Here is a 20499-nt window from a genome sequence, read left to right as displayed (position 1 = left end):
GTCTTAGTAAGAAAAAGAGAATACACCACTCTTGCTGCCTCTGGAAGCCCTGGTTTAAGAGACTATCCACTGCTCACTCCCCCAAAGAGGGACAGCGGGAAAGAAGCGTGAGGAAAACATAAAGTCATTAAAAGGAGGGACCATAAGTAGAAGTTCTTATATGTTCTTTCCACCCTCTCTGGGATGCCTTGTGCTCTTGCCCTCCTGAAGACCCCTGCTCCAGGCCGACAAATGCATCAAAAACGCTTTGGGTCCCCGTCGAGGAGGGGCGCAGGTGGCAGAGGTGAGTGGGTAGGGCGGTGGGGCCGCCTGTCTGGGCTCAGGTCGCAGCTCACCCACTGACTAGCTGAGTCGTCATTGTGAAAGTCGCTCAGTTGTGTCCGACTCTTTGCGGCCCAGGGGACTATACAGTCCATGGAATTCTCCAGGCCACAATACTGGAGTGGGTAGCCTTTCCCTTCTCCAGAGGATCTTCCCGATCCAGGGATTGAACCCAGGTCTCCCACAACGCAGGTGGATTCTTTCCCAGTTCATTCTTTCCGTGAGTCACCAGGGAAGCCCAAGAATACTGGAGTGGGTAGCCTATCCCTTCTCCAGGGGATCTTCCTGACCCAGGAATCGAACTGGGCTCTCTTGCATTGCAGGCGGATTTTTTTTTTTTTTTTTTTTTTACCAACTAAGCTATCAGGGAAGCCCGGACTAGCTGCATGACCTTGAACAAGTCACTTCGCTCTCCTGTGCCTTTGCTTCCTAAAGTGAACCTCCTTTTCTGTAAAATGAGAGCTGTAAGGATGAATGGAGTTCTGTGAGATACTTAGAACCGGAGCTGGCCGGTGGTAAGCCCTGCGCCTACGTTAGCTTTCGCCCTCTTCTCTGCACATCACTTCACTTCTGCTCTGTCTGAAGGAGGCCTGCAGCCCCGACCGGCAGACACTGCAGTGTTCAGCCTCTTCGTGTGTATCTGGTCCTTAGCACCACCCCTGACCTGGGTTCGAGGATTCCAGGGAGCCTGTCGGCTGGGCTTCTCAGCAGGGCTGGGGCGGGAGGGTCTTCCTCTGCAGCATCCTGGGCACTTCAGATGCAGTTTTCTGCGTGGCCCTTGGCCGAGGCCAGGGAGGCAACTTGCCAGGCTGGGTGTGCTTCTTCTCTGCGGCCCCCTGGCCTTGGTCTGGGGCTCTTGGTCCCTACAGCCGGGCCCGGCGGTAGGTTCCTGCACCAGCAGCCTTCCACCCTGAAGGGCAGCAGGCAGGCCAGCACTGGTTCCCTTCGTTTTGGCATCAGCTGGTGCTCTGTATCTTACAAATCTGGGTGTCCCCTTTACTCTGAGGATAGTTATTCTAATATACTATACATTGGAATGCTTCCCTGGTAGCTCAGACGGTTAAGAATCCTCCTGCGATGTGGGAGACCTGGGTTCAGTTCCTGCGTCGGGAAGATCCCCTGGAGAAGGGCATGGCCACCCACTCCAGGATCCTTGCCTGGAGAATCCCATGGACAGAGGAGCTTGGCAGGCTACAGTCCACGGGGTTGCAAAGGGCCGGACACGACCGAGCGACTAAGCACAGCACATGTGAAGCAGCCCAAATCCCCTCTGGAGCCTGGAAGGACGGGCGGGCGGGCACGAGTCGGGTGGGCGGAGGAGACAGAAGCACGGGGCCTCGCAGGAACTGTGGCGTGGCCGTCTGCTCTGAGCTGCCCTGTGGGCTGCGGATGGCGTCCCATCACCGGGGAGTCTCGCTCTCCCGGTGTGCACGGCTGCTGAGGCTCCAAGGCCGCCGTTGCCCCCATGCCCTCGGAGCAGCAGGCACACTGCCTTGCTGGGTCGCTGTGCTGTGGGCGTCGCGTGTCTGCCGCTGGCACACAGGTGTCCAGGTGGTGATTTCTGAGCCCGGGTATGTGCTTGTGTCCTGGGCTGCACAGCCCTTGACTGCAAAGAAGCTGGTTTCCCAAGACCCCGAGGGGGCTGGCTGGCACCACGGGGTGAAGGGATTTGCTGCTTCCAGCTGGCGCATGTGCACCGGGCAAACCAACTCTGACGGCAGTGGAGGGAATTGCAGTGGGCAGTTGGCAGATAGTCTCATTTCTGAGTTGCCAAAACCACTTCCCCGTGCTGGGTCTCAGAAATAATTGAGATGGCAGGCCTCTCTGGGGTATGAACACCTTGTCGCTCCTGGGTGCTGAGTGTCTGGGGAAGGAGATTCTGCGAAGAATCCCCGCTCTTTCCTCCCTCAGTTCTTTTTCAGGCAGGGACAGCATCTTGTCTCTTGGTTTCTTGCTACTGTGTGATCTGCAGGTTCGTAATGAATTTCCCCTAAAATAAGCACTTACCGTGTCGTATCCCCTGGGCCTCAGTGTCAGAGGCCCCCACCTGTGGATGGGGCCTCCATCCTTATCTTGATGTATTTAAAGTATGTCAAGCTCTTGAAGTTGGAGGCTCTACGCAAGAGAGACTATAATGGTTTAAGTGAGATATAAGTTTAAGTGAGATAAAAATCTTGGGATTTCCCTGGCAGTCCAGTGGTTCGGGGTCTGCACGTCCACTGCAGGGGGCACAGGTGTGATCCCTGGCCAGGGAACTGAAATCTGGCATGCCGTGCAATGCAGTCAAAACCAAAACAGCAACGAAAACAAACAACCCAGTGGTTTATTTCTCAGTAGCGATGCAGGCTGGGCGTGGGGCAGCCCTGCTCCTTTTGGACCCTGGTCCCTTCCAATGCCGTCTGCTACAGCGGGTCCCACCGCTGTGGCCACCTTCCAGCCTAGGCAAGGGGAGATAGGGGAGAAACGGGAGGCAGTTTTCTCTCAAGAAGAGGATGTTGGAGTGGGGCACGCTGGCCAGAATATCGTCACAGGACCACGCCTGGCGCGAGGGATGCTGAGAGGTGGAGTCTGTGGTTGGGCCGCCACGTGCCAGCTGAAACCGCCTTTCTAGGATGGAAGAGGAGCATGGGTCTGGACCCCTCCTCCCCAGGGGCACATGCTCTCCAGGGTCTCTTTCCCGCTTCTTCTCTCTTACACTGTAAGATCTCTCTGCCCCGGCCCTGGTCCCCTCAGAGCTCCAGATGGACCTGTGTGGTACTTGGCTCCGAAGACTCCTTCCAGCAGGGATCTCCCCCCATCCGTATCCTCAGCCCCTTTATCTTCACCGTCCTCCCACGCCTCACCAGTGCCTTTCCTGACCACACTGCTTGAGCCCCACGAGGGTTCAGTGCACCCCACACACATCCAGCGTCTTGGTTATTTAGCACAGATGACCAGGTAGAATTCAGGAACCGTTCCCATCTCTTCTCGCATCCCCAGCTAGAGGGGGCACTCTCGGAATCCTTCCCGTGGTGGTGTTCCCTTGGGGCTGGTCACTTGTTCTGCAGGCCTTTGTTGATCTCCTCCTCTGTGCCAGAGTGTGTGGGAGGTGCTAGAAGTACAGTGGCAAATACTTGATAGATGCTTGATAATGCTTCCTGTCTTTATGAAAGTGGCATTCTTTGTATGTATGTAATGAATTCTGCCAATATTTAAAAAATAGGTATGTGTTTATTTGGCTGTTCTCAGTCTTAGTTGCGCACGCAGGAGCTTTAGGTGTGGTATGCGAACTCTTAGTTGCGGCATGTGGAATCTAGTTCCCCTGCCGGGGCTCGAACCTGGACCCCCCGGCTGGGGAGCTTGGTGTCTTAGCTGCTGGACCACCAGAGAAGTCCCAGAGGTGGCATTCTTGTGGAGGAGATAAAGTAACAAGTCAAGACACAAATAAGTAAGCGGGGAGGGGATTGGCAAAAAAACCAACCAAACAAAACACAGCAAAACCTATAACGAAGCACAGCCTGGGCCGTGTGGGCCGAGTCCCAGGCCCCCTCTCTGAGCGGCGGTCGTCTCTGTTTGCTCCTACCAGCATTATTCTGGTGCACGCACCAGAGGGCAGTTGTGGATTGGGTGGTACTGGGTTTCTTCCTGTTCACCTCCAGTGGTGCATTGAGATTTTGGGGTTGTGAGGGAGTCAGGGACAGGTCTATCTCTGGGAATAAAGAGGGGTATTCCCAAGGGCTCCCCTGGATTCACCAGCTCATGCACTGCACCCCTGCCCTGTTGCTCTCCTAGGGCTCCAACCTCACGGACATCTGCACCCAGCTCCTCCTGCAAGGGACTTTGTTAAAAATCTCCGCAGGCAACATCCAGGAGAGAGCTTTCTTCCTCTTCGACAACCTGCTTGTCTACTGCAAGCGGAAATCCAGGTGAGTGGCTGGAGGCCAGGCCAGGGCTGCCGGGGTGGGTCAGGAGGCTGAGATCAGGTTGCACTCTTGACAGTTTCTCCTGGGGCTGACATCGGCTTGTCATTTCCCTCTCCGGGCCTCCCTTTTCTCTTCTGAGTTGCGGGATTTGTTCTCGATCAGCACTCTCAGGAATATAGGATACTTAAAATTTTCTAGTAGTCGCATTTAGAAAAGCAAAAAGAGGTAGGTGGAATGAATTTAAATAATATATTTTATTTACCCCAGTATATCCCCAAATGTTATTATTCTACTAATCAGTTTAAAAAATTGATTGAGTAGGTATTTTGCATTATTTTAACGAATGTACACTAAAGCTTCAAAATCTAGTGTGTCTCTTACGCTTACAGCACGTCTCAATTTGTGCTAGGCATCCTTTAAGCTCAGTAGTCACATGTGGCTTGTGGCCGCCGTGGTGGACAGTGTAGATTGAGATGGTCATGGCAGTTTGGAGACTTTTTTTGTGGCACTCACATCCTGTGATTCTAAGATCCAAAGATAGATGGTTTGAGGGGAGGGGATCCTTCTCCTGTTACATTTTTTTGAGGGAAAGATAGTGCCTTTCTCATTTTTGCATCTTTCATTGGAGCTTCTTAAACTTTGTAGAGTGAGTGGATGGGTGGATGAATGGTAGACTGACCGATGGGGATGGATGTTTGGTAGGATGTGTGGGCAAATGGGAGGAGCGATAGATGCATAGTTGGAAGTTTGGGAGATTAATGGATGGAGGTGAAGGGAGGCCGGGGGGCAGTGCTTGTGGATGCGTGTATGAATTGATTGGTGGACGGATGAGTGAGTAGATGAATGAGTGAGTGGCTGGAATTTAGGAGCTGGCTGGATGGAGGGATAGATAGTCGGTTGGGGGAATCTATGTTTGGGTCGTTGGAGAATGGATATGAAGACATGATGGACTGGCAGGGGTGTGTTTAGATGAAAGGTGAGTTGGGGCCTTTGTAAGTAAATGGGTAGATGGATGGATGGTTGTATGGTCATAAAATTGGGAAGCTGAGTGGATGGTGGAGGTTTAGAGATTAGTGGATAGATGGTCTGTTGGATGGGTGTGTTGAAGAATGATTGGTTGGTAGTTGCCAGAGTGGCTAGTCCCTGGTGTGGGAGGTTGGGTGATTGGATGGTTGAGTTGATGGAGCGATGAATGAATGAGTGGAGAGAGGGAAAGTTAGGAGACGGAGGGGAGGGGGCATGAGTGAATGGTTGGATGGACGAGTGGGTGAGTAGGTTGGTGGGCCAAGAGAATCCCTGCCTTTCAGTTTTCTTGCCAAGGAGGTAGAGGACAGTCGCAGCTGATCTGTGCAGCCCTTTTTGAATGAAACTTCTTCCTGCTACGTTGTTTCAGGGATGAACTAGTGACTTGCCAGAGGCTTCTTTATTCTTTTATCTAGCAAAAGCTAGGGCTGAGGGGAGATCCAGATCTGGGCCTTATCTCAGCATCACCTCCCCCTGCCTTCGTGGTTCTGGGCTTGCCACTGACTGTCTCCCTGAGCCTCGTTTTCCTCGTCTGATTCCGCTGGCCTCCTGAGGTTGTGGTGAGGAACTGTTCCACGGGATGAGTGAAGGGTGTTCAGTGTGGGCGTGGGGAAATGTGTCACTGTCCTTCAGCAGTCTGACCTCTCTGAGCCTCGGTTTTCTCTTCTGTAAAATGGGGCTCATAAAACCCCTTCTTTACAATAGTGTTTGGTTAAGAGCTGAGTTCTTTATTGTTTCTCTAGCTCCGTGACTTTGCCTCTCTGCTTCAATTTCCTCGTCTGTGGAATAGGTTGAATTATCGTGTACCCTATAGAGCCATTTTGAAGGACAAACCTGTTAAGTTTGCTTGGCGTGTAGTAAATGCCCGGAACGCGTAGCTGCTGTTACTGTTAACCTCCGTAGGTGACGAGTTCCTACTCGGTGCGATTAGCACACAGTAGGCGCTTCAGCCACAGGCCCCTCCCTCTGCCCGCTCCCCTCCTTGTTCTGGGACTTGCTCCTTCTGCTCAGAGGCCTCCGTGTCCGTCCTCGCCGTCTCTGCGTGGCTGGGTCAGTGTCTCTTCCTCACGTGACGTCCTCCTCCCGCTCACTCCCTTAGTCTGTCTGCAGCTCTCTCGTGTCCGCCTGTCCCTCCACCAACGCTGCCTTCTCCCCCCGCCTTGCGTCCTGCCTGTCCTCACTGGGGCCGTCCTGAGAGTCCTTCGGCGATGCCAAGGCCACGGCCGGCATCCACCCGTAGCCCCGCCCGCACCACCTCCCGGGGCCGTCTGAAGCAGGCCGTTTTCCCAGAACACGGGGGTTTAGAAAACAGCACGTCCCTTCGGGCCCCCGTGGGCCCCCAGCCCGGGCCGAGTTTGCTCAGGCTTCAGCCACCCCCGCGCGGGCCCTTCTTCCGCTGGAGCGCTAGCAGCTGATACTGGCAGTGCTGGACCCCCAGGGGGCCTTCTGGGGCTGGCCCTGTGGTCACAGGAGGTCTTGTAACGCCGTTTCTGGCCTCAGGCTTGCGAGTGAGCGGTGCCGGCTGGAGGCCGAGGGCATGTGTCACCGGGGGAAGCTGGCAGGCTGCCACATTTCCTGTACCGGGTCAGGAGCCCGAGGGCTGGGCTCTGAGAGGTCTTGGAGGGGTGGGGCCGTCAGTGGTGGATGGAGCTCCCTGACTCTGATCTGGTCCCAGGAAACGCCCGATGCTGGTAGGTGTCTGCCTCCCGTTATGTCTTCGCCAGGCACCACCAATCCGGGTCATGGGTCAGGAGAGGTCTCTGACTCAAGAGTGCTTCTGGTCTGATTCAAAACTGGAGGCTCTTCAGGACTTCCCTGGTGGTTAAGAGTCCCCCTTTCAATGCAGGGAATGCAGGTTCCATCCCTGGTTGGGGAACTAAGATCCCCCACGCAGAGGGGCAACTAACCTCGTGTGCCTCAGCTACTGAGTCTGCAGGCTGCAATGAAAGACTCCCCAAGATACAGCAAAGATCCTGCCTGCTGCCACTAGGACCCGGGTGGCCAAAGAAATACGTATTAAAAAAAGTAAAAATAGAGGCTTCTCGGGTGTCAGAAGTGGAAGGGAGAGTTTTAAAAGCCCACCTCCCCATTCTTCAGAAGAGGACACTGGGCACAGAAGAGCTAAGTCTCATGTGTCTCAGCTGCTTGTTTCAGATCATGGAGGCGTCAGCAGTGTGTAGTCGTTAAAAATACAGAGACGCTGCCGCCTGCTAGCTGTGTCAACTCTTAAGCCTCTGTCTTTCTATCTGTTTAGTGGGGGTGAAAACACTCTCCATCTCATGAGGTTGTTTTTACAGGTTAAGATAAAACACATAAGGTGGTTAGAATGATGCCAGGTACAGGGTGTGTAAAGTAGGAGAAATCTAAAACTGTGTCTCCCCTTGGTTTTGTCACACACAGCTCACACTTCACTTGGGTCTAAAACAAGATTCTTCATTTTATTTAGGCCATATCATGCGGCATGTGGGATCTTAGTTCCCCAACCAGGGATCAAACCTGTGCCCTCTGCGTTGGGAGTGTGGAATCTTAACCACTGGACCGTCAGGGAAGTTCCAAGACTCTTGCTTTGCATTGCAACATCTGCTCCAGACCTTTTTCTCCTTGAGTCTTTTTCATTCCTAATAAAGGGCGCCACCATTTACTCAGGCTCTGAGGCCAGGGTCTTAGCTGTCCTTCATTCTGACCTGCCTCACCTCCACATCACCATCAAGTGCTTTGTATTCTTTTATCAGACGTTGGCTAGAACCTCAATGTGATTCTGATAAAAATTGCAGGAGGGAGGTTGTGTGTCTATGTACCTAAATGATTTTTAAAGTTTACATGGAAACACAGACAAAGACAGCTAAGACAGTTTTGAAGGAGGACAAAGATAGAGGACTTTGATTACTGATATCAAGTCTTGCTGTGAAGCTGCTGTAATTAAGACAGTGTAGTTTTGGTGCAAAATCAGACAGATTAATGGAGTGCAGTAGTGAGTCTGGAAATAGACCTACGTGAAAGCAGTCATTTAAATTTCAACACAAGTACCAGTGCGGTTCAGTATATGGTGCCGGATCAGTTTGATATCCAGCGGTAAAAAGATGAGTCTTGATCCCTCATATGATATACAAAAGTCAACTTCAGGTGGATCATTGATTTAAATGTGAACAATAAACAATAAAGCTTCTAGAAGAAGGCATAGGAGTCTGTCTTCATGATCTGGGGGGTAAGCAAAGATTTTTTAAATTGTACAGAAAGTATAAAGGAAAAATAGATTTATCAGACTACGTTAAAATTAAGAACTTTTGTTCCTTGAAAGACAAGAAGAAGAGAGTAAAAAGCCAGGCCTCAGAGGAGGAGGAGATCTTTGCTATCACGTTGCAATCCTATCCATAATATATAGGCCAACTTTGGCCCTCTGCCTATTTTTATAAATAAAGTTTTATTGGCAAATAGCCATGCCCATTCATGTTTGTGTTGTCTGTGGATGCACTCATGCCTCAAGGGCTGAGTTCAGTAGTTGTAACAGAGACCATATGGCCCACCCAGTTGAAAATATTTACACGCTGGCTCCTTTTCAGAAGAAAATCTGCTGAGCCCTGTTATAAATCATTGAGAAAAAGACAGCCCAACAGAAAAATGGTCAAGGGACAGTCATTTCACAAATGGAAGACACCAGATGGCCAATAAACATGAAAAAGTGCTCAACCTCATTATTCACCAGGGAAATACAGATGAAATCTTTATTAGAGACACTCCTCTCTGCCACCAGCATGGCCAGAATGAGAAATTCAATACCAGTTACAGAGATGGTGGAGCAACTGGAATGTCTGTACGCTGCTGGGGGTGGGATAATTGTTATGGCTTGGCAGCATCTAGCAAAGCCAGTTGTAGGCATTCCTTATAACTGAGAAATTCAACTCCCAGGTAGATAACCCAAAGAAATGCACACGTATGTTCTTCATAAGACACGTGCCCAGAACACAAGGCATAGCACCAAACTGAAGCCGACCCAAACGTCCATCACCATCACCCTGTGTGATTCTGTGAATGTGAATTTCCAGAACAGCAAAGTGGATCCATGAGGTTCGACACCAGGATAGTGGTTAATCTTGCAGGGGGTAGGAGCCAGAAGGGGGAATGATGGAGAGCTTTGGGGGTGCTCCTGCCCTCCCGTATTGGAAGATGTAGTCTCAGAGACTGCGTTTCGTTCCCTGCTGCAGACCCAGCACCTAGAATAGTGCCTGTAGGTATTCTCTTGATCGCCTGTTGAATGCATGGGTGAGTGACTGCCCTGATCCCACCTTGGTAGGCTTCCTAGAGGAAGTGCTGGCCAGATGGTTTGTCAAGTGACTGAGTAGGTGTGTGAGAATTCACCTGAGCGAGTGAATCAGTGGTAGGTAGGTAGGTGCAGATTTCTTCATGTAGAAGTGGAGTTCCTTTCCATTCTGGTTTTATTTCAGGAAGTTCCTGTTTGTTAGACACCCTGAGAGCCTCTACCCATTTTCTAGCCGTAGAAGAGTGGGGTTTCTATTGCTTCTTATTGGTTTCACATCCATATCTCCTGTTGGCTCAAAAGTAGCTCTGGAAGGTCAGCAAGGTTATTAGCCCATTTTCCAGATGAGGATACTGTGGCTGAGAGTGGAAAAGTGACTTGCTCAAGTCACCCCAGCACCAGCCAAAATGGCACGCTTCAGAGCCAGTCCCTGCTCTGCTCCTGTCCCTGGGTGTCCTTCTGTGTGACTGTCCTGCTCCCGTTCACCCTATTGAAGATGACTGAGGCCCAGGGAGGGGACGGGGAGGGGACGCTGACTTCCCGCTGTCTTTCAGGGTCACGGGGGGCAAGAAATCCACCAAGAGGACCAAATCCATCAACGGCTCCTTGTACATCTTCCGGGGCCGAATCAACACTGAGGTCATGGAGGTGGAGAACGTGGAGGACGGGACAGGTAGGCCCCCCCGTGCTGCGTGGGCTTCTCACTGTGGTGGCTCCGCTTCTTGCGGAGCACAGACTTCAGGAGTTGCAGCTTATGGGCTCAGTAGTTGTGGCTCCCGGGTTCTGGAACACAGGATCAGTAGTTACGGCACACGCCAGCTTAGGTGCCCCATGGCATGTGAAATCTTCCCGGGCCAGGGATCCAAACCAGGTCCCGTACATTGACAGCCGGGTTCTTAACCCCTGGACCATCAGGGAAGCCCCTGCACTGGGGTTTTAAGCAACCTAAAGTGCACGAAGGAGACGGGCAAGCAGGCAGGGAAGCACCAGGTGTCTCTCATGGAGTTGTTCCTGCACGAAGCCCCTATAATTGAGAGCTTGGGAGACTTCTTTACGGGCAGGTCTTCCTTGCTCACCAGGGAAGAGATAGGAGAGGGAGTATTTGAAGGGTGGTAAGTTTAACCCCCAAACCTGATCCCATTGGTGTACCCACCGCCCTGTCTCTCTGGAGCAGGCAGGGCTGGTCCCACGACCTCACTCATAAGCACATAATGATGAATGTTGAGTTGTGTGGCTGAGTCCTTGCTGACCTCTCTTTGCCTCCTGCCCCCGCTAGCGGATTATCACAGCAATGGCTACACCGTCACCAACGGCTGGAAGATCCACAACACGGCCAAGAACAAGTGGTTTGTCTGCATGGCCAAGACGGCGGAGGAGAAGCAAAAGTGGCTGGACGCCATCATCCGCGAGCGGGAGCAGCGCGAGAGTGCGTGGCCGGGGGCTTTCCCGGATCGGGGAGTGTATATGGCTTCCCCCAGTCTGATCCCTCCTGTCGAGTGAGAGCTGTGTCTGGGGACAGAGCTGTGTCTCTCCTTTCCAGAGAGATCGGGGCCACCTACCAAAAAGCAGGTCTTTGAAGGGGTAGGAGCTCTGCGTCTGTGATAACCTGGTGGGAGCTCAGCTTATCTGGCTTAGCCCACTAGACAGATGGGAAGACTGAGGGCTAATAGAGGAGACTTGCCCAAGGTCATGCCATTGTGGTTGGTCGACCTTGGACGACCTATGGGATGACCTTGGAATCCCTATGGGACTCTTGGTGGCAGTGGGGGGTCAACTGGAGATAGGCTTTCGGGATCCGCAGGCCTGTCCCCGCTGCTCCCAGTACCTGGTGCTGACCGTGTCTCCTCCGTAGGCCTGAAGCTGGGCATGGAGCGCGACGCCTACGTCATGATCGCGGAGAAGGGGGAGAAGCTGTACCACATGATGATGAACAAGAAGGTGAACCTCATCAAGGACCGTCGGAGAAAACTCAGCACCGTCCCCAAGTGCTTCCTCGGCAAGTGAGTGCCTCCACCCTGCCCTCCCCTGGGTCCTGGGCCTCGGCTGGAGGTGGGCAGACCATCTACACTCACCTGGCTTTTCCCAGCTCTGCCCCTTCCCTCAGGAGCCCCCCTGGGCAGAGCCACTAAAGCACCCTAAATGCTTATGGAACAGCCCTTGGAGGTCAGGCACAGTGAGGTCCCCATGTCAGGTCTTTCAAATGTTTTTGACCACAACTCAGTGCAAAATGTAAGGTTGGTATTGTGACCGGGTACACACATACAGTCCATTAATTGTATGATTGAAGCCAAAGTTTCACATTTACTGTACTTGATACACCCTGCAAGTATTTGTGTCTATTCAGTCCTACTCAGTTCTTCATTTCAAAACTACTGCTGAGTGAGACTTTCACAGACTCCGAGCGGGTTGCCCACCATGGGTTGAAAAATGCTGCTCTAGCAATTAAGCAAAGAGAAGCCCCTGTAGCTATGTCAATCAAAGAGGTATTTAATGCAGAGAGTTGATTTCAAAGGTTTTGGGAGGGCCGGAAGAGCAAAGGTAGACCTTTGAATTAGTCTGTTCAGATGCCCTAACAAAGTCCCAGAGTCTGGGCAGCTGAAACAACAGAGATGTATTTTCTCATGGTTTTAGAGGCGGGAAGTCTGAGATCGAGGTGTTGGCTGGGTGGGTGTCTGGTAAGACCTCCCTTCCGGAGATACATAAGGGGAGGCAGGTCTCCTATGGCTTTCAGTAGTTGGGGCCTCCAATTTCCCTGTTTGGGAACTGCATTATTTCCTAATAATAAAATGTTATTGCCCCTGCCGCTATTTTATAACCGAGGATCAAAGGGCCAGAATACAGGTGAGTTGGGATTGGATCCTAAACCCAGGTTTAAATCTCATTCACCTGGGGGAGCGGGCTGGGTATTGGGAGAAGCGGAAGAATTGCAGTCCCTGTAAAACCATCCAGTTGTTCCCAGGCCCCGCTGTGTGTTAGACCTGGTGGTCGCGCTCTGGAGAGGGTAGGAGAATGCCTGGGGCCCCACAAAGCTTGTGGGGAGAGAAGCTTGCCTGTGAAGCTGGGGTTCTGTTTAGAATTCATTAACTTACACCACACTTGCATCCCCAAAGCTTTTGGGGAGGCCTGGGATAAAAGCCGCTGGAATTATTCTGTTATCATAGACCAGGGGAGAGGTGACTGGGTCTAGGGTGGTCACCGTGGAGATGGGGGCGAGTGTCACATTCTGGGTCATCTTGAAGGTGATGGCATTTGCTGACAGGGTGAGGGAGGAAGGGAATTAAGGATTGTGAGCACCTGGAAGGGCAGATGGCTGCTTGCTGAGAAGTTGGGTGGAGACGCAGGGAGGTTTCAGGGGGTGGGGTACAGCCCAGGGGATGTTTGGATGCTCATATAGAGACCGGCCCCCAGATGGAGATGTCGACTTGCTAGGGGGATATGAAATCTTGACTCAGGGAGAAGAGTCTGAGTTAGAGATCTAAGTGCAGGGCATGTGGGCGTTTAGATGGTTTCCAAAGTCATGAAACTGAATGAAATCTGCAAGGGGATGAGTAGAAAGAGGGCTGGAAAGAAATGAGGTAGGGACGGACTGGGCCCTGGGGGTGAGGAGCAACTATCAAAGGAGACAGAGGAAGCGGGCAGAGAGGCGGGAGGCACGCCCGGGAGCGCAGTGACCTGGAAGCCAGGTGGGGAAAGGGGCGGAGACTTGGAGACTTGGAACCCCGTTTTGGACATGTTAATAAGGTTGAGACACCCCGTAGACATTTGCATGTTGAAAGATATTGGAAGGTTGTTGGATGGGCAGTTGGAGACAGAGTGTGAAGCTGGGGAAGGGGGTTAGGTAGGGGTCATGGCCTGAGGCTTACAATTGGCCTGGAAGCAGCCTGGGGGCCTTAAGGGTCGTGGAGACCCTGAGAGGTGGCAGCGATGCCTTTGAGTCGGGATTTGTTCTCAGGTCAGTGACCTGGCTCCACGTTCCCTGGGAGGCTCTGTGGAGGGGTGTGGGCCCCAGACCTGCGGGAAGTCGGGAAGGGGTAGCCTGGTTGGTCTCCATCAGCTAATCTCCTAATCCCTGGGCAAGAAAGGAGGTTTTTCTCTTAGGAGAGGTGTGCTTCCGGCCCCCCAGGGTCAGAGGCCCTCCCCGCCCCTTGATGAACCCTTTGGAGAGCTTAGTCCAGCCGGACGGGATAACTGGTCTGTGATTAGAGCTTCAGCAGTGTTCTGTCTCCTCAGGAAGGATTAGGGAGATTTCTTTCATTGCCCATTTGAAACAGGGCAAGGACTAAAGCTTGTTTATCATCATGCTAATGGAACTCACCTCCCTGCAGGCTCTGCTCTGCCCCCAGCCCGGGGCTGCGGTCCTCTTTCTTCCCGGCTGGGACCCAGGTCCCCTCAGGTGGAAGGAACCAGCGGCCCTAGGGACATGGTCAGGCAGCCCCTCTCTGCTCCGGGTGCGGCCACGCGGCCATGCGTTTTCATCTTCCTGTGACACTGTGAGGCAGTTTACTGCCATTATCAATGCATGATTGTTGTTAGTTGCTAAGGCATGTCCAGCTCTTTTATGATCTCATGCACTGTAGCCCGCCAGGCTCCTCTGTCCATGGGATTTCCCAGGTAGGAATACTGGAGTGGGTTGCCATTTCCTTCTCCAGGGGTATCTTCTCAGCCCAGGGATCAAGATACCTGTGTCTCCTATGTTGGCAGGCGAAGTCTTTACCCCTGAGCCACCAGGGAAGCCCCGTCAATACGTAGTAGGTGATAAATAATGATTTGCCAGGCTTTGCTGCAGACAGCCCCCGGAAGCATTTCAGACCATGGAGCCACAGGGGTGAACATAACCCACCCCCCACCAGTTCCTGCCCTTATGGAGCCCAAGGCCATGGAGGAGATGAGCAAGAGAAATGGAATTCTCCTACTGAGAGTGAGTGGACACTGGCCCTCACTCGGGGACCTTCCCGGGAAGATTGCCAGGCGTGCGTGCGTGTCCCCCGTGCCCAGCCTTGGACTTGACAGACAGTAGGTGAAACCCATGTTTACTGGGGCATGATATAGTGGGGCAGGAAGGAAGAGCGATGAAGGCTGATGCATGCTGACTCTCAGCTAGGCCCCCGTTCCGTGACTCTCCGGCTCCTGCCCACGTAGGCCGATCTGCTCCCTGCGTCCCCAGCGCCCCCCACCCTGCACCCAGTTTCGTCTTTCTGGAAGACTGGATCTCGCTGCTCCTTGTGCCCTGGCCCCCACCAGCTGGCGGCCGGCTGGCTTCCGAACCTTTCTTCTCACTCAGAGGCTGATCCTCCTGCCTTCACTCTCTTCCCTGCACCCTGTGGAGGCAGACGATGTCCCGCTGACCCAGTGTGGTTTGCAGACGCGTTTTCCATAAAACGTGGTATTCAATATCCACATTTAACAGTTGGGAGATTTCACAGGAAACGCTGGATTTCTGGCTTCTCTTGAAAAGTCATAAGATGCTTTAGTCTTCCCATGTGGCCACGGTTGGCCGCCCTGAGTGGCTGCGTCTCCAGAAGTGCTGGCTGGCTCAGCAGAGTTTCCACCTGGCCCTTTTTACTCATTTACGAGAGGTCAGGGTCCCTGCATTAGAGGTGAATGGTGTCTGGTTTTGAACCCTGGACCCCAGCTCAAGATTCAGTGTGATTCGAAAATTACTGACAAAATCCAGAGGGTCCCTGAATGGACCACTTGCCAGATGGACCCTTTGGAGGCCCAGAGAGGGACAGTGATTTGCCCAAATCTGCCCAGCAAATTGGTCCTCAAAAAAGCTCCAGACTCAACTGGGGGCAGAAAGCTGGGTCTTGGCTCCTCTGCCGTCTGGGCTGCCTTTTTCTGCACTAGCAGCTGCTGCAGGGGGCTTCCTGTCTCTCCCCCACCCTGGTCGCAGGGCCGCCGGTCCGGGCAGAGGTGGCCCCCGAGGGGACAGCTGGTGGGCAGCTGGCAGCCGAGTCTCAGCTTCCAAGAGTGGGCACTCCACATCTGTTTGCCTCCCCCGGCTGCCGGCAGCTTTCTTTCTGCCGCTGATTTTGGGGACTTGGGGAATAGGGCTGGGGGCGGACAGGACCCAGAACAATCTCTTACCCACTCGGGGCTCCCGCTCTGCAGAATAGATCTGTTTTGTCTACGCCCACCTTGGCCTGCGCTGGGGCTCCCTGAGTGCCTCGGCACACCCCACTACCTACACATAAGGCAGGTCTTTGCTCCACCAAACGCTGGAAAGCTAAAAATAGCCCTGCTCCCCGCTGGCCCTGTAATTGGAGGCGGAACAGCTGGTTTCGATAAGCTCCGCGCTCTGGCCAACTGCCACCCACTTTCATTGAGTACAGATTGCCTTGCGTCCCCAGCTCTCCCTTCCTGCTGACTTCCACTGGGCTGAGCTCTGCATGGAGCCCTGAACACTTCCCCGAGAGCTGGGACCTGGGGTCTGGGCTGAGCCCCTGCCCCGCTGGGTAGTCACGTTGGATTCGCCTCATTTCCTCTGGGCCTGTGAGCACATCTTTCTTGCTGAGGCCTTCCTGCTTCCCCCAGAATGTCCCTTCCTGTTGTTCATGAGGTTACTCTGCCCTGCTGTGCTTGGGCCCCTCGTCCCGGTGCCGGGGGCGTAGAGCTGTGACTTAGACAACAGGTCTCCATCAGCATGGAGACGACATTCTGGTTCTGGGAGACGGCTGATAAACGCATCCACAAATCTGTAAAGGGTACGACTCTAATGATGAGTGCTGAAAAGGAAGTATAACTGAAAGATGGGATGGTTTGTGTGGGGGTCGGGTGTTTTGATGAGGTGTTTGGGGAAGACTTCTTCAAGGAGGTGATGTTTGAGCTGAGACCTAAAGATGAAAGAGAAGGGCTATGTGAAGAGCTGGGGAAGGGCGTGTCTTGGCAGCGGGAACAGCAAGTGCAAAGGCCCTAAGGCAAGCAGGAGTCTGGCATGTTTTGTAAGCGTGGAAGACGGTGGGTGCGGTAAAGCAGAATAAGTGAAAAGAACAGAGATGAGGGGATAGTTCACGCAGGGCCTTGTCATCACGTGGGCAGAATGTGCATGTTTTTTTGAGAGTAACTAGGCAGCTCATTGGAGGGTTTTCAGTGGGAGAATGACATGATTTGGTCATCATTATCTCTCCTGACTCTCTACAATCATCTTTCTGGGTCCTTATTTCTTCCGCTTATTGGTTTCTTCATTCCTTCTGTCTGTTCACCCATCCAGCCATCATCCATCTCCCACCTGCCCACCCCGCCACCATCTACCGTCGTTTCTCCACTTACTCATCCATCCATCCATGCTCCCCTCCACCCACCTACCCACTAAGCTCCCCAGCCACTTAGTCATTTATCTGTTGAATCATCTAGTTATCTACTCACTTTTCATTCATTTATCCACTCATGTGTCCATCCTTTCATTCCTCCACCCATCCACCCATCCTTCCTCCCATCCTTCATCCACCCATCCATCCATCTTCCCTTGCATCCATCCATCCTTTCAGTTAGCCTGAGGCAGGGCCTGGGGTCTGCTCACACCCACCTCTCTGCCATTGATCTTGAGGAGAAACATCCGGCCTCAGCAGGAACCCCTGCTTCCTTGTGGCTCAGCTGGTAAAGAATCTGCCTGCAATGCGTGAGACCTGGGTTCGATCCCTGGGTTGGGAAGATGCCCTGGAGAAGGGAAAGGCTCCCCACTCCAGTATTCCAGCCTGGAGAATTCCACGGACTGTATAGTCCGTGGGGTCGCAAAGAGTCAGACTTGACGGAGCGACTTCCACCTTAACTTTCACTTTTCAGCAGGAACCTGAGCTCTGCTTCCCCATAGGCAGTTCTGGCTGTCATTCCTGAGAGTGGGTGGGATCAGGCCAGTTCAGTGCTGGCAGCTATGGTCCCAGGATGGGGGTGGTCCTCTCAACTGCATCTTATATTTCTGGCAGTGAGTTTGTTGCCTGGCTCCTAGAAATTGGTGAAATCAGCAAGACGGAAGAAGGAGTGAACCTGGGCCAAGCCTTGTTGGAGAATGGTATTATCCACCATGGTGAGTGGGTCCTGGGTCTGGGTGGCTGAGGGGTAGGCAGGTCAGACCTCAGCAGCCGTGTGCAGAAGTAACTCAGAGGCCGTTTCTACTCTGCTGTGCGGCCACCTGTCCCCCGGGTGCAGAGTGGGCCTGGGGACATGGCTGCCCTTATAAAACTGCTCACAGGGCTGGAAGATCCAGCACTCACTCGGGGCACCCACAAAGCAAGGTGGCCTCGTAAAGTTACGGGCAGGGAGGAGAATTTTCTCTCTGTCTCTGCAAAAAATAGCAAGAACCATTGAAGTTTTAGTTTCCAGTTGGAGTGTGGGCAGGGGGTTCAGTGAAATTGCACTTGGCATAGAACCTGGCTGGGTGGAGGGTGAGGATGGGGGTATGGGTTGGGAGGGGCCGGGGGCTGCACTCGGCCTCACCAGCCCTGGGTCCTTCCAGTCTCTGACAAGCACCAGTTCAAGAACGAGCAGGTGATGTACCGCTTCCGCTATGATGACGGCACCTACAAGGCCCGGAGCGAGCTGGAGGACATCATGTCCAAGGTGTGGACCCTCCGCCCTGACCCACAGTCTGGACCCCACTGCCCCCACCAGACCCCCTCTGCTCCCCACACCCTCCTATCGGGCGGGATTTGCAGGCCCCCCAGAGAATGTGGCCTGATCCCAGACTCCCCCCTTTTATCTTTCAGGGTGTGAGGCTTTACTGCCGTCTCCACAGCCTTTACACCCCTGTGATCAAGTAAGTTACTCTCTCCAAGCTTCACCTCTGCCCCTTCTCAGCTGTATGGCCTTGGGCCAGTAACTTAACCTCTCTGGGCCTCGGTCTCCTTCTCCATCCAATGGGACTCATAACTGCACCTACCCTGTAGATTTGTCATGAGGGTCAAGTGAGTTAATCTGTGGTATGGGGAGCCCAACGTGGTGGTGAAGGGTGTTAGCTCTGGGGTCAGACAGACTGAGTTTGGATCTCAGCCTGCGAGCTGGTTAACGGCTATTTCCCTCTGTGGAATCGGGATAATAATAGTATGCATCCCGGGGCCTTTGCACTTGCTGTCCTCTTTGCCTAGGATATTCTTTCCCTACCTATCTTCTCCCTTCCTTCCTTCAAATGTCCCCAAGTCAGAGGGGCCTTCCCGACCACCTTTCTAAAATATCACATCTGGAACATACCACCCTCCTTCCTTCATTTTGGTCTTCTTCTTGAAGCTTGTCAGTGGCTGACATACTCTATATTTATTTCTTGGTCTGTATACTGTCTTGTCTTCCCCCACTGAATTCTACACTCACCAAAGGCAGGGAATTTGCTCACCACTGTGTCTCCAAACCCTCAGCAGCACCCAAAGAGGCGCTGGCTAGTAGAACTTCCCGCACTGGTAGAAGCACTCTGTACCTGTGCTGCCCAAGACAGTGGCCACTAGTCACACGTACGTTCACACTCTTGAGACTGAAGAGTGTAATCTGAACTCTGATGCAACATTGATTGATTGGAAAACAGCCACATACTGGAGAGTGCTGGTCCAGGGCCAAGGAGCCCTCAGGAAATGTTTGTTGAGTGGTGGCTGGAAGGTAACTAGCTTCTTTTGCCTCTGTGCATCTGTGGAATGGGCATAAGCGTAGCTCACACCCCTGGAGTGTGAATCTGAGTGACGAGGCGTGAATCTGAGTGTGGCCCGGTACACGGTGAGGGCTGTGCAGTGCCCGTGATTTGTGGTTGTCTGTACTGTGAAGCTTATGGCAGTGGATGCAGGGCCGGGGATGGCGACGTGATCCTTACCAGCTGCAGAGGCCTCTGCCCCCCGTCCTGACAGCACTTATCACCTCTCAGGAGCAGAGAGGAAGGGTCTTCTCCCCTTGGAGGTGAGGCCCAGGGAGCCCCTTTGCGCAGACCTGGGAGCCAGGTGGGCCGGCCTGGTCCAGCTCAGAACTCACAGGAGGGGCCCCTCCGTCCGCCCCCGGAGGGGGACATGGCCGGGCCGGCAGCAGGTCCCAGGTACCGCACACGTGCCCTGCCAAGCTCCCCAGCTCCCGAGAAGAGGTCCCCAAACCGTCCTTTCTCAGCCCCAACAGGGCTGGCCACAGAAACCCGTTTGCGTCGGCTTCAGAAGCTGAGCGGTTGTTGTGGTTTGGCTGCAAGATCCGCACAACCCTTCCTACCACAGCTTGGCAGGAATTAGATGCTATGACAGGTCAGAGTGAAGAACCAGGACCGTCACAGACCCCTGCCCCCTGCTTGGTCCTGACTGCCCACTCCAGCCCCTGGAGAGATGTTTCCATGTCGACATAGTTTTGTTACCTTTAGACGCAAGGATGTCAACGACAAAACTAAAGAAAAAAGGGAAGAACTGAAAGTTTCTCTTGCTACTCAAGAGTAAATCAGGTCTCTGCAGGCTCGGCGTTTTTGGCGTCTTGGGCGGGATCGTTCCTCGTTTGGGAGCTGTTTGGGGCAGTTTTGAGTGCTGGCAGCATCTGGTCTCTACCTGTTACATGCTGATGGTACCTCCAGTCCTCCCCCGACCCTGGTCAGATCATGACAGCCAAAAATGTCACCAGACACAGCCAAGCATTCCTTGTGGTGGGCGGCATAGTCATCCCTGCTGGAGAACCCCAGGCTGGGGAGCTTTTCTGAAGCCTTTAGCCGCCTGAGGATGGGGTCCTGGGTTGGGACAGACCTGCTCTAGGTGACGCTGTGAGTGAGGGGCGGGTCCAGCTGGACTCCCCGGCCTCTGACCCGTGGCTGGAGAATCTGGAAGTCCCTGGACCCCGAGCGCTTTGAGCAGGGACTTCGGGACTGTTTCCCCTCCCTCCTGCCCGATCAGCTCACGGCCGGCTTCCTCTCCACAGGGACCGCGATTACCACCTGAAGACGTATAAGTCTGTGCTGCCTGGGAGCAAGCTGGTGGACTGGCTGCTGGCCCAGGTGAGAGCTCCCCTGAGCGGGTGTGACGTGGAGCAGAGGGGCTGACCAGGATGTGGGCCTTTGAGGTT

At 53.4% G+C, this 20499-nt stretch overlaps 1 protein-coding gene across 1 annotated transcript in view; it reads left to right on the top strand.

The window, feature by feature from the left end:
* The window catches only part of PREX1 (phosphatidylinositol-3,4,5-trisphosphate dependent Rac exchange factor 1), a 175013-nt gene that overhangs the window by 111923 nt on the left and 42591 nt on the right, over positions 1 to 20499 (top strand). The window contains exons 7-14 of the mRNA XM_065922136.1: positions 4093 to 4226; positions 10056 to 10174; positions 10778 to 10927; positions 11354 to 11501; positions 17424 to 17524; positions 17954 to 18057; positions 18204 to 18253; positions 20356 to 20431. Coding sequence (XP_065778208.1) covers positions 4093 to 4226; positions 10056 to 10174; positions 10778 to 10927; positions 11354 to 11501; positions 17424 to 17524; positions 17954 to 18057; positions 18204 to 18253; positions 20356 to 20431 — 882 coding nt within the window. The remainder of the gene's footprint in view (positions 1 to 4092; positions 4227 to 10055; positions 10175 to 10777; positions 10928 to 11353; positions 11502 to 17423; positions 17525 to 17953; positions 18058 to 18203; positions 18254 to 20355; positions 20432 to 20499) is intronic.

The sequence above is a fragment of the Muntiacus reevesi genome, chromosome 2 (genome assembly GCF_963930625.1).
Source record: "Muntiacus reevesi chromosome 2, mMunRee1.1, whole genome shotgun sequence".
In the NCBI taxonomy this organism is placed as follows: domain Eukaryota; kingdom Metazoa; phylum Chordata; class Mammalia; order Artiodactyla; family Cervidae; genus Muntiacus; species Muntiacus reevesi.
This window is presented reverse-complemented; position numbering and strand designations above follow the sequence as displayed.